The 12,717-nt window shown below is 41.6% G+C and overlaps 1 protein-coding gene across 1 annotated transcript; it reads right to left on the bottom strand.

The window, feature by feature from the left end:
* Positions 1-282: 282 nt before the first annotated feature.
* LOC135531064 (uncharacterized) lies at positions 283-8,064 on the bottom strand. The gene is made up of 13 exons (XM_064959197.1): positions 8,014-8,064; positions 6,297-6,305; positions 5,963-6,053; positions 5,551-5,778; positions 5,082-5,411; positions 4,741-4,971; positions 4,298-4,513; positions 3,486-4,159; positions 2,878-3,141; positions 2,119-2,215; positions 1,989-2,028; positions 1,747-1,827; positions 283-1,652 (listed from the first exon to the last, which is right to left on the bottom strand). Exons 1-8 carry the CDS (start codon positions 8,062-8,064, stop codon positions 3,771-3,773), a joined length of 1,545 nt encoding a protein of 514 aa, XP_064815269.1. The 3' UTR covers positions 283-1,652; positions 1,747-1,827; positions 1,989-2,028; positions 2,119-2,215; positions 2,878-3,141; positions 3,486-3,770.
* Positions 8,065-12,717: the final 4,653 nt, after the last annotated feature.

The raw sequence follows: 12,717 nt of genomic DNA on the forward strand, positions 1-12,717 counted from the left end.
GAGGGGGAGAGGGAGAGAGAGGGGGGAGAGAGGGGGAGAGAGGGGAGAGGGGAGAGGTGGGGAGGGGAGAGAGGGAGAGAGGGGGAGAGAGGGAGAGAGGGGGTGGTGAACAGTGCTTGGTGTTGATCTTTGACAGTGTATCTCCTGACAGTAATGTAGTATCCCTGACCTGCCTATAGCCAAGCTATGTGGTTCAATGGTTCCATCATGTGTCCAATAGGTTGAAATACAAGAAATGAGCAGAATGGATTTAGTTATGAATCAATGCATGTTAGTCAAACAATCAATTTATTTGTTGTCTTTTTATTGTCTACCTTTGAGCTTATTTACAACATGATGCTTATACTGTATTCAATGTGTCTAAAATATGTCATTATTAATTATTTGATAATGAAACAAGCAATATCATGACACTGAACAATATAGTATTACATAATATAAAATAGAGAATGACCAGTAATGACTGACAGCAATACAAAGTAAAACATATTTTAACACATCAGGAACAACTCCAGAGATACAAACATTTAAAAGCTCTTGTCAATATTATTCCTTTTTGTGTCACTAAGACAAGACATAACTTTATATGTTATAAAAATCTGGAATTGGCAAAATCCCATAAAAAAGATAAGCAATACAATCTACAGATAGTAAACAGATAAGTTGACATGTTGAACCTGTAAATGAACCCACAAATGCTGATGCTCCAGATACTCAACTAGTGTAAAAAAGGCCAGTTTCATTGCTTCTTTAATCAGCGAGCACAACAGTTTTCAGCTGTGTTAACATAATTACAACATGGTTTTCTAATGATTAATTTACCTTTTAAAATGATAAACTTGGATAACACAACGTGCCATTGGAACACAGGAGTGATGGTTGCTGATAATGGGCCTCTGTCTGCCTTTGTAGATATTCCATAAAACAACTGCCATTTCCAGCTACAATAGTAATTTACAACATTAACAATGTCTACACTGCATTTCTGATCAATTAGATGCTATTTTAATGGACTTTTTTTTTGCTTTTCTTTCAAAAACAAGGACATTTTAAGCGACCCCAAACTTTTGAATGGTAGTGCACAAACTGTATTTATCATAAGGAGAACAATCTAAATTCCAGCACTTAACTCAAAAGTTAAAGCTCATTGTCTCAAACCTTCTAGATTAAAAAGCAACATGATAGTAAGAGAATAACATTGTGAGGCCGAGCTTTGGTTTGATGCTGTTGCTCTTCAGTCCAGGTTCTGTGGTGGTTCTCTTCAGTCCAGGTTCTGTGGAGGTTCTCTTCAGTCCAGAATCCTTGGTTGTTCTCTTCTGCCCAGGTTCTGTGGTGGTTCTCTTCAGTCCAGAATCTTTGGTGGTTCTCTTCAGTCCAGGTTCTGTGGTGGTTCTCTTCAGTCCAGGTTCTGTGGTGGTTCTCTTCAGTCCAGGTTCTGTGGTGGTTCTCTTCAGTCCAGAATATTTGGTGGTTCTCTTCTGCCCAGGTTCTGTGGAGATTCTATTCAGTACAGAATCTTTGGTGGTTCTCTTCAGTCCAGGTTCTGTGGTGGTTCTCTTTTGTCCAGGTTCTGTGGTGGTTCTCTTAAGATCTCATAATCGGAGGGCTCAGCATGTATCTGAGGGCTGTGTCACTGCGAAGTCCCTCACATTCTGAAAGGAGACACATTGAATGAGTACTTTACAAACCACTCCCTCTAACACTTGTATGTAAACGGACACACAGACTGCATTATAAGAGACTTACTGCCAGGGTGTCATACTCTGGTGACCTGGTCTTCATGTTCAGAGATGTGTACATGTCACTGTTGGGGTCAGGATGGACACTCTGGGGGGTGGGGGGGAAGAGGGGAGAGAGAGAGAGAGAGGGAGAGACAGAGAGAGAAACAAATACTCTCAATACTGTATAGAGCACAAATCCATCCATCCACTTACTGTCTATGTCTGTGGCATTAGGATTGAAATAGCTTTGGTTGTTGACAATATTACCTGTCTGTCTGCTGTGTCATCACTTCCTCCTGTGTGTCTCCTGTAATGAGGGACAGAGTGAGTTCTGCTCTCTACTGACCTCTAGAAGTTGATATGTTACTAATAGAGTTCATGTAAATGGCTGGCTCACCTCTTCATATAGCAGTAGATGGTGACAAGAAGAGCTCCAACAGTCAGGGCAGCCCCCATCCCCATCACAGGAACCCAGAGAAACAATGCTGTAGTATCTTGAGATTTTAAATGCAAGGTGGAGATATGACATAGAAGAAACCAGGGAAGAAGAAAATAAAACAATTATTTAAGTACAGGCCAACTAATTCTATGTCATATGGTATGATAAGTGTGTAATATTACTAATTCTATGTCATATGTAATGATAAGTGTGTAATATTACTAATTCTATGTCATATGTAATGATAAGTGTGTAATATTACTAATTCTATGTCATATGGTATGATAAGTGTGTAATATTACTAATTCTATGTCATATGTAATGATAAGTGTGTAATATTACTAATTCTATGTCATATGTAATGATAAGTGTGTAATATTACTAATTCTATGTCATATGTAATAAGTTACTAATTCTATGTCATATGTAATGATAAGTGTGTAATATTACTAATTCTATGTCATATGTAATGATAAGTGTGTAATATTACTAATTCTATGTCATATGGTATGATAAGTGTGTAATATTACTAATTCTATGTCATATGGTATGATAAGTGTGTAATATTACTAATTCTATGTCATATGGTATGATAAGTGTGTAAAATTACTAATTCTATGTCATATGGTATGATAAGTGTGTAATATTACTAATGATTATTTATTGTTGTTGACCTGTGTGATTATCAATGAATAGAGGAAGATGAGGTGAACTTACACTGAACGTCCACAAACACAGAAGAAGAGTTGAGTCGTCCATATTTATTCTCAGCCTCACAGTAATATTCTCCTCTGTCCTCGGAGATGATGTTAGTGATGCTGTAACTCTGTCCTGATGCCTTTGGTGAGGTTACGTTCTTCTTGTACCAGGTGTATTTGTCCACAGGTGGGTTGGCATCACTGCTGCAGGTCAGAGTCACTGAACTGCCCTCCACTATTTCACCAGAGGGACTGACTGACACTGAGGTGTTCCTTGGAGCATCTAGTAAAGCAGAAGTTGGGGTTTAGGACTGTTGTATACTACCTCAAATGACGTCATGTCTAAAAAATATATATATCTAAAGTCAGAGAACTATCTAAAACTATCACTTACACAAAACATGAACAATAATACATTTAGAGAAACTTTAGGACTTTAGTCTACTAAACTATTCTTCAAGTGTCTGAGGTACTGAACATTCTAACTATAGACATGCATACATCTATGACATTGTCTGTCATTTCTATGTAATGATGAATATGTATAGATAAAGCAGTAATACTCTTCTCATTGATTTAAAGTTTTAGATGCTTTCTAAGTAGAATAGTAGTTTAATTCATACTTACACACTGCAGGAGAGTGGAGGTCCTCATGGTGTTCTACAGCACAGGAGTAACTGTCCACAGAATGACCCAACACTACTAGGGTATTACTAGAGTATTGTTGGGAAGTGGGCTCATCTACACGTTGTCCGTTCTTGTACCAGATGTAGGTGGGGTTGTCAGTCAGAGTACAGGTGGTGATACAGGTCAGTGTCTTCTGTCCCTCTGCAGCAGGAGTCACCTTCACCTGCAGACCTGAAACAATATGTATAAAACCACATACACCTCTGTGTTAACAGGATGGTCAATTTATTTATCCTGTAATTCATTATGATTTACAGTTGTATCATACAGTGTAGTATTACCTGTGACAGACAGAGTTGTTCCTGGGAAACTATGACCCCATTCAAAGCTGTGAGTTTTAAAAGTGAAGCGATACTCAGCTGAGTCCTCCTCTCTCAGATCTGTGATTCTCAGGGTGAAGGGACCTCTGTATGTTCCAGTGTACTCCACACGACCTGCATACCCTGGGTCTCTGGTTAGGTCTTCAGGGGTCGACTTATCACTTCTAAACCAGAATGATGATGTGGTGGAATAATAACCAACATAAGTACAGGATATGTCCACTGTTGACCCCTTCAAGACACAGATTCTCCTCTTGGTGTAAGTCACTCTGATGCAGCTCTGACCCTGAACACCTGAAACACAGTGACATTAAAGAGGTCAACTAGATTGTATTCTCAGTTCTATCTAGAAATGCTAAAAGTTCTCAAGTTCTCATAGTGAAACCAAAACACACAGAGGTTAAACAGTATTGTTAATGAAGAAACACTCACACACTGCAGGAGAGAGGAGACCCTCATGGCCTTTTACAGCACAGGAGTAGCTGTCTGCAGCATCAGGGAGGACTGAATAGGGAGAAGTGTTGTCAGTTACTATCTGTCCGTTCTTGTACCAGATGTAGGTGGGGTTACCAGTCAGAACACAGGTGGTGATACAGGTCAGTGTCTTATACTCTGAAAACTGTTCAGGAGTCACCTTCACCTGAACACCTGAATTAAAGCAGAGCAACAACAGATGACATCGTTTAGAATTAATGATTCATTTCCTGACTCTTCAACACTGTATAATGTGCTATGCAGTGTTACCTGTGACATACATACATCTATGACATTGTCTGTAATTTCTATGTAATGATGAATATGGAAGTATTTCCCTTCTCATTGACCTTAAATGACTGATTCTTCCTAAGTAGAATCCTAGTTTCATTCAGACTCACAGACTACAGGAGAGTGGAGAGCCGCGTGACCTTCAACAGCACAGGAGTAAATGTCCACAGTAGAATCCCAGACCACCAGCATATTACTGGAGTGTTGTTGGGAAGTGGGCTCATCTACACGTTGTCCGTTCTTGTACCAGATGTAGGTGGGGTTGTCAGTCAGAGTACAGGTGGTGATACAGGTCAGTGTCTTCTGTCCCTCTGCAGCAGGAGTCACCTTCACCTGCAGACCTGAAACAATATGTATAAAACCACATACACCTCTGTGTCAACAGGATGGTTAATATATTTATCCTGTAATTCATTATGGTTTACAGTTGTATCATACAGTGTAGTATTACCTGTGACAGACAGAGTTGTTCCTGGGAAACTATGACCCCATTCAAAGTCTTCTGTTTTAAAAGTGAAGCGATACTCAGCTGAGTCGTCCTCTCTCAGATCTGAGATTCTCAGGGTGAAGGGACCTCTGTATGTTCCAGTGTACTCCACACGACCTGCATACCCTGGGTCTCTGGTTAGGTCTTCAGGGGTCGACTTATCACTTCTAAACCAGAATGATGATGTGGTGGAATAATAACCAACAGTACAGGATATGTCCACTGTTGACCCCTTCAAGACACAGATTCTCCTCTTGGTGTAAGTCACTCTGTTGCATCTCTGACCCTGAACACCTGAAACACAGTGACATAACAAGAGGTCAACTAGATTGTATTCTCAGTTCTATCTAGAAATGCTAACAGTTCTCAAATGACAAAGTGAAACCAACACACACACAGGTTGTACAGTATTGTTAGTTAAAGAAACACTCACACACTGCAGGAGAGTGGAGAGCCTCGTGGCCTTTTACAGCACAGGAGTAGCTGTCTTTACTGTTAGTGTAGACTGAGTATTTGTACTGGGGGGAGGTGCTCTCATCTAGACGTTGTCCGTTCTTATACCAGATGTAGGTGGGGTTGGGGTTACTCAGAGTACAGGTGGTGATACAGGTAATTGTCACCTGATTTTGCCAGCTTGAATAAGTCACCTTCACCTGCAGAGCTGGAGTAGATCACAGCATTAAAACCCTGAATCACCTGTTCTTTAGTTTAATCACATGATGCAAGACATTCTCAAACTCATTTCATTCTCAAATCTGTTTCATATATGCAAATCCAATTTCTAGACCTAAATGGACAGTAGATATTAATTCAACAGACTAGCAGTATAAAGCATGTTACTGTACCTGTTACAGACAGAGTGACTCCAGGACTTCCAGAATATTTCCCTCCGGTCTGATCTGTTATAAATCTGAACCAATACGTAGCTGAGTCTCTCTCTCAGGTCTGTGATTCTCAGGGTACAGTCTTTCTTCTTATCTCCATGATACTCCAGACGACCTGCATACTCTGGGTCCTGACCTAGATCTTCAGGTTCTACACCAGTCCCCCATTTAGTGAACCAGAGTGTTGTTGTGACTTTACCTCTGGGATATGTGTAAGAGCAGGACATCTCCACTGTTGACCCCTTCAAGGTACAGATACTCTGACTGGTGTATGTAACACTCCAGCCATTCTGACCCAGTACCACTGAAACACACAGTCACAACACAACACAACATTTATTAAATAAAAATTATTCCAAAATGGCTTTCACTAACAAGATGGTTTGTCCACACTTTGTTGCCATAGTTACTGAGTTGGGTGTGAATGGGAACAACAGATACGCATTGTGTCGACAGAAGAGCAAAAAATGTTTATGCTTTTAGAAATGTATGTAGATCGATAAACAGAGCAACTTAAAGATAAGAATGAGACCATACCTGCTACAGACCAGAGAAAGACCACCAACACACTTCCTGCTGTTCTCAAGGCCATTGTTGCATCTCCCACCCTGCAGTCTTAGAAACATAAACAACAACTCACTCTATAGCTGGTGAATAACTCCACCTGATACATTGAAGTAGAAACTGTAAATGGGGTACAGGGCCTCATTACTGAAAATGAACCAGGCTCATATTGTGTTGTGTTGTATTGTGCTATATGGTTGTCTATGTGAATACTGTCTGTCTGTAAGTCTATTCCACTATGTATGTAATGTGTGTGACGTGTTGCATGTCTGTCTACATCTGTCTATTTAAGATGAATTGATGCAAAAATTACTTCCTAATGTAGTCATCATCATCATTATAAACAACATTGGCGGTCGGTCGGCGCACACACACACACACACACACACACACACACACACACACACACACACACACACACACACACACACACACACACACACACACACACACACACACACACACACACACACACACACACACACACACACACACACACACACACACACACACACCATCTGTATTGAAGGCCCATAAGGCCCATGGAGTCTGAATCAAAGTCTAGAGAGCTGGTTGTTATGGATGTAGAAAAGTTAAAACACACATCCTACACAGTGTAGATGTCAACCCTACTCCCTATCAGTCTGGTCTTAAAGGGCCCTCAGATAAACCCACTGTGTCAATCACACACACACAGGCCAGTACACTGAGCAGTGATTCAATTGTTTGTCTGCATGTCTCTTTTACCCTGGTTAATCATCTCATCCCTATGTAGATCAACACTCCTACACTGAGACACTTTATGAATACTGACCCTGATGTAACAACCAAAACAGAGCTCAAAACATAACAAGAAGTAAAATGATACATTAACCTCAAGAATATGACTAATGACTAAAAACAAATAACCAGAAACTATATTTCAAGATATTGTCAAGAGTAGTTACAGAGTGAAGTGAAGAGGAGAGGTCTTGTACAGTGAGTCAACTGTGTGGTAGTGAGTGAAAACCTGAAGTGTTGAAACATTATAAAAGCAGTCAGAACACAAGTAGTGGATGCAGAACTGTCCTTCCTGTTTAGTAAAGACATTAACATCCACGACAACCAGACCAACACGCCAGAAAAGTGCTGTTACTGTAATAGAACAGAAATTGTGTAAAAGACAAGTCTGGGCATATATTTATTTTATTTAAAAAATGTGTCAATTTTCACTGTGGTCTTTTATACTACATACAGAACCATGTAAACACTGTGTTGACTATACTATTTATAACGTTAACATTTTAATGACCTACCTTGCCCTTCTGAGTTCTGCATATACAGGTCAAAGTTCCATGATGTTATTCAATTAGAACCCATTCAATTTAAACACCCATGACCATCACTCCTTATCAGCTGCATCAAAGTGGTACTGAAGGTTCAGTGTTCTAGACTAGAGCTCCACCTACTGGCATCTCAACATTACTGCAGCCTCCAGTCCTCATGATGTCCTCATTCATTTGGGAAGTAATGGGAATAAATTGAATGATGTTCCTGTCATTCCAGCCATTATAATGATCCCATCCTCCTGTATACCAGCCTCCTCTGTTGTACAGTGCTGGTAGAAGCTGTATCTAGGAGAGGCATGATTGAACATCACCGTAGCCCGCTGTACTGACTGTGTGGTCTATTGTAGTCTGCTGTCCATAAATATTGCCATTTAGTTATCAAAAGCAATGTACAATCTTTGTGCATATATTTTACCTATGGGTGGTGCCAGGAACGAAACCCATAACGTTGCAGGTGCCATGTTCTACCAACTGAGCTACAGAGGAACATATTCTGAATAGTGTAATGTGCATATATAGATTTCTGATATGATTCAGGAGGCCTGTGAGAGGACAGACAGGAAAGGAGAACAGGGAAGTGACACTGAGTGTGTGCATCTAAACCAACAAAACCACAACCCACCATCACTGTGTCTCATGTTAATACTACTCCTAAACACAACCCACCATCACTGTGTATCATGTTAATACTACTCCTAAACACAACCCACCATCACTGTGTCTCATGTTAATACTACTCCTAAACACAACCCACCATCACTGTGTCTCATGTTAATACTACTCCTAAACACAACCCACCATCACTGTGTCTCATGTTAATACTACTCTTAAACACAACCCACCATCACTGTCTCATGTTAATACTACTCCTAAACACAACCACCATCACTGTGTCTCTTGTTAATACTACTCCTAAAGCTCTTACGAAGCATCCACTCAATCACTCTTAATCTTACTGTCACTCTTACTTGAGGCCATTTTCAAAATGTCTCCACATTAATTGTTTTGCTCTCAGTGCTCTTAAAACAGCAGGCACACATCTTCTGAAACCACATGAACAATGTACATCCCGTCGTTTGTAGCACACAGCGTCGCTCAGTATTTGTCAAGGGTGGCAATAATTTTGGAGACTGTATATCTAACAATCAGATTAATATGTAAAAATACATTTACACACACACACACACATGGACAGAAACATCACATCACACACGTTTTCCTCACCCTGTTATACTATGACAGTGAAAACGACCCTATAGAATTGAGATCCGTCCCCCTTTCGGCATAAATGCATCTGGGTATTACTGGCAAACTCTACTAAGTCCACAGACCCACTCCAAAAGGCTTTCGGAGCCATCATCGACTCAGTGGGTTTTGTCCAACATGTCTCTGGACCCACTCACTGTCACAGTCATACGCTGGACCTAGTTTTGTCCCATGGAATAAATGTTGTGGATCTTAATGTTTTTCCTCATAATCCAGGACTATCGGACCACCATTTTATTACGTTTGCAATTGCAACAAATAATCTGCTCAGACCCCAACCAAGGAACATCAAAAGTCGTGCTATAAATTCACAGACAACACAAAGATTCCTTGATGTCCTTCCAGATTCCCTCTGTCTACCCAATGACACCAGAGGACAAAAATCAGTTAACCACCTAACTGAGGAACTCAATTTAACCTTGCGCAATACCCTAGATGCAGTTGCACCCCTAAAAACTAAAAACATTTCTCATAAGAAACTAGCTCCCTGGTACACAGAAAATACCCGAGCTCTGAAGCAAGCTTCCAGAAAATTGGAACGGAAATGGCGCCACACCAAACTGGAAGTCTTCCGTCTAGCTTGGAAAGACAGTACCGTGCAGTACCGAAGAGCCCTTACTGCTGCTCGATCATCCTATTTTTCTAACTTAATTGAGGACAATAAGAACAATCCAAAATTCCTTTTTGATACGGTCGCAAAGCTAACTAAAAAGCAGCATTCCCCAAGAGAGGATGACTTTCACTTTAGCAGTGATAAATTCATGAACTTCTTTGAGGAAAAAATTATGATTATTAGAAAGCAAATTACAGACTCCTCCTTAAATCTGCGTATTCCTTCAAAGCTCAGTTGTCCTGAGTCTGCACAACTCTGCGTGGACCTAGGATAAAGAGAGACGCTCAAGTGTTTTAGTACTATATCTCTTGACACAATGATGAAAATAATCATGGCCTCTAAACCTTCAAGCTGCTTACTGGACCCTATTCCAACTAAACTACTGAAAGAGCTGCTTCCTGTGCTTGGCCCTCCTATGTTGAACATAATAAACGGCTCTCTATCCACCGGATGTGTACCAAACTCACTAAAAGTGGCAGTAATAAAGCCTCTCTTGAAAAAGCCAAACCTTGACCCAGAAAATATAAAAAACTATCGGCCTATATCGAATCTTCCATTCCTCTCAAAAATCTTAGAAAAGGCTGTTGCTCAGCAACTCACTGCCTTCCTGAAGACAAACAATGTATATGAAATGCTTCAGTCTGGTTTTAGACCCCATCATAGCACTGAGACGGCACTTGTGAAGGTGGTAAATGACATTTTAATGGCATCGGACCGAGGCTCTGCATCTGTCCTCGTGCTCCTAGACCTTAGTGCTGCTTTTGATACCATCGATCACCACATTCTTTTGGAGAGATTGGAAACCCAAATTGGTCTACACGGTCAAGTTCTGGCCTGGTTTAGATCTTATCTGTCGGAAAGATATCAGTTTGTCTCTGTGGATGGTTTGTCCTCTGACAAATCAACTGTAAATTTCGGTGTTCCTCAAGGTTCCGTTTTAGGACCGCTGTTGTTTTCACTATATATTTTACCTCTTGGGGATGTTATTCGAAAACATAATGTTAACTTTCACTGCTATGCGGATGATACACAGCTGTACATTTCAATGAAACATGGTGAAGCCCCAAAATTGCCCTCGCTAGAAGCATGTGTTTCAGACATAAGGAAGTGGATGGCAGCAAACTTTCTACTTTTAAACTCGGATAAAACAGAGATGCTTGTTCTAGGTCCCAAGAAACAAAGAGATCTTCTGTTGAATCTGACAATTAATCTTAATGGTTGTACAGTCATCTCAAATAAAACTGTGAAGGACCTCGGCGTTACTCTGGACCCTGATCTCTCTTTTGAAGAACATATCAAGACCATTTCAAGGACAGCTTTTTTCCATCTACGTAACATTGCAAAAATCAGAAACTTTCTGTCCAAAAATGATGCAGAAAAATTAATCCATGCTTTTGTCACTTCTAGGTTAGACTACTGCAATGCTCTACTTTCCGGCTACCCGGATAAAGCACTAAATAAACTTCAGTTAGTGCTAAATACGGCTGCTAGAATCCTGACTAGAACCAAAAAATTTGATCATATTACTCCAGTGCTAGCCTCCCTACACTGGCTTCCTGTCAAAGCAAGGGCTGATTTCAAGGTTTTACTGCTAACCTACAAAGCATTGCATGGGCTTGCTCCTACCTATCTCTCTGATTTGGTCCTGCCGTACATACCTACACGTACGCTACGGTCACAAGACGCAGGCCTCCTAATTGTCCCTAGAATTTCTAAGCAAACAGCTGGAGGCAGGGCTTTCTCCTATAGAGCTCCATTTTTATGGAACGGTCTGCCTACCCATGTCAGAGACGCAAACTCGGTCTCAACCTTTAAGTCTTTACTGAAGACTCATCTCTTCAGTGGGTCATATGATTGAGTGTAGTCTGGCCCAGGAGTGGGAAGGTGAACGGAAAGGCTCTGGAGCAACGAACCACCCTTGCTGTCTCTGCCTGGCCGGTTCCCCTCTTTCCACTGGGATTCTCTGCCTCTAACCCTATTACAGGGGCTGAGTCACTGGCTTGCTGGGGCTCTCTCATGCCGTCCCTGAGGGGGTGCGTCACCTGAGTGGGTTGATTCACTGATGTGGTCATCCTGTCTGGGTTGGCGCCCCCCTTGGGTTGTGCCGTGGCGGAGATCTTTGCGGGCTATACTCAGCTTTGTCTCAGGATGGTAAGTTGGTGGTTGAAGATATCCCTCCAGTGGTGTGGGGGCTGTGCTTTGGCATAGTGGGTGGGGTTATATCCTTCCTGTTTGGCCCTGTCCGGGGGTGTCCTCGGGTGGGGCCACAGTGTCTCCTGACCCCTCCTGTCTCAGCCTTCAGTATTTATGCTGCAGTAGTTTATGTGTCGGGGGCTGGGGTCAGTTTGTTATATCTGGAGTACTTCTCTCCTGTCCAATTCGGTGTCCTGTGTGAATCTAAGTGTGCGTTCTCTAATTCTCTCCTTCTCTCTCTCGGAGGACCTGAGCCCTAGGACCATGCCCCAGGACTACCTGACATGATGACTCCTTGCTGTCCCCAGTCCACCTGGCCGTGCTGCTGCTCCAGTTTCAACTGAACCGCGGCCCTAGGACCATGCCCCAGGACTACTTGACATGATGACTCCTTGCTGTCCCCAGTCCACCTGGCCGTGCTGCTGCTCCAGTTTCAACTGTTCTGCCTTATTATTATTCGACCATGCTGGTCATTTATGAACATTTGAACATCTTGGCCATGTTCTGTTATAATCTCTACCCGGCACAGCCAGAAGAGGACTGGCCACCCCACATAGCCTGGTTCCTCTCTAGGTTTCTTCCTAGGTTTTGGCTTTTCTAGGGAGTTTTTCCTAGCCACCGTGCTTCTACACCTGCATTGCTTGCTGTTTGGGGTTTTAGGCTGGGTTTCTGTACAGCACTTTGAGATATCAGCTGATGTACGAAGGGCTATATAAATAAATTTGATTTGATTTGAATTTGATTTACTAATC

This window comes from Oncorhynchus masou, unplaced genomic scaffold (assembly GCF_036934945.1).
Source record: "Oncorhynchus masou masou isolate Uvic2021 unplaced genomic scaffold, UVic_Omas_1.1 unplaced_scaffold_1505, whole genome shotgun sequence".
In the NCBI taxonomy this organism is placed as follows: domain Eukaryota; kingdom Metazoa; phylum Chordata; class Actinopteri; order Salmoniformes; family Salmonidae; genus Oncorhynchus; species Oncorhynchus masou.

Bases quoted from the DNA above. Each gene is read 5' to 3' on its own strand.
- LOC135531064 (XM_064959197.1), bottom strand. From the start codon at position 8,064: ATGAATGAGGACATCATGAGGACTGGAGGCTGCAGTAATGTTGAGATG. The intron at 5,412-5,550 runs GTGAGTGTTTCT...ACTGTGTTTCAG, and splicing joins TCTCCACTCTCCTGCAGTGT to GTGTTCAGGGTCAGAGATGC. The intron at 4,514-4,740 runs GTGAGTCTGAAT...GCTTTAATTCAG, and splicing joins TCTCCACTCTCCTGTAGTCT to GTGTTCAGGTGAAGGTGACT.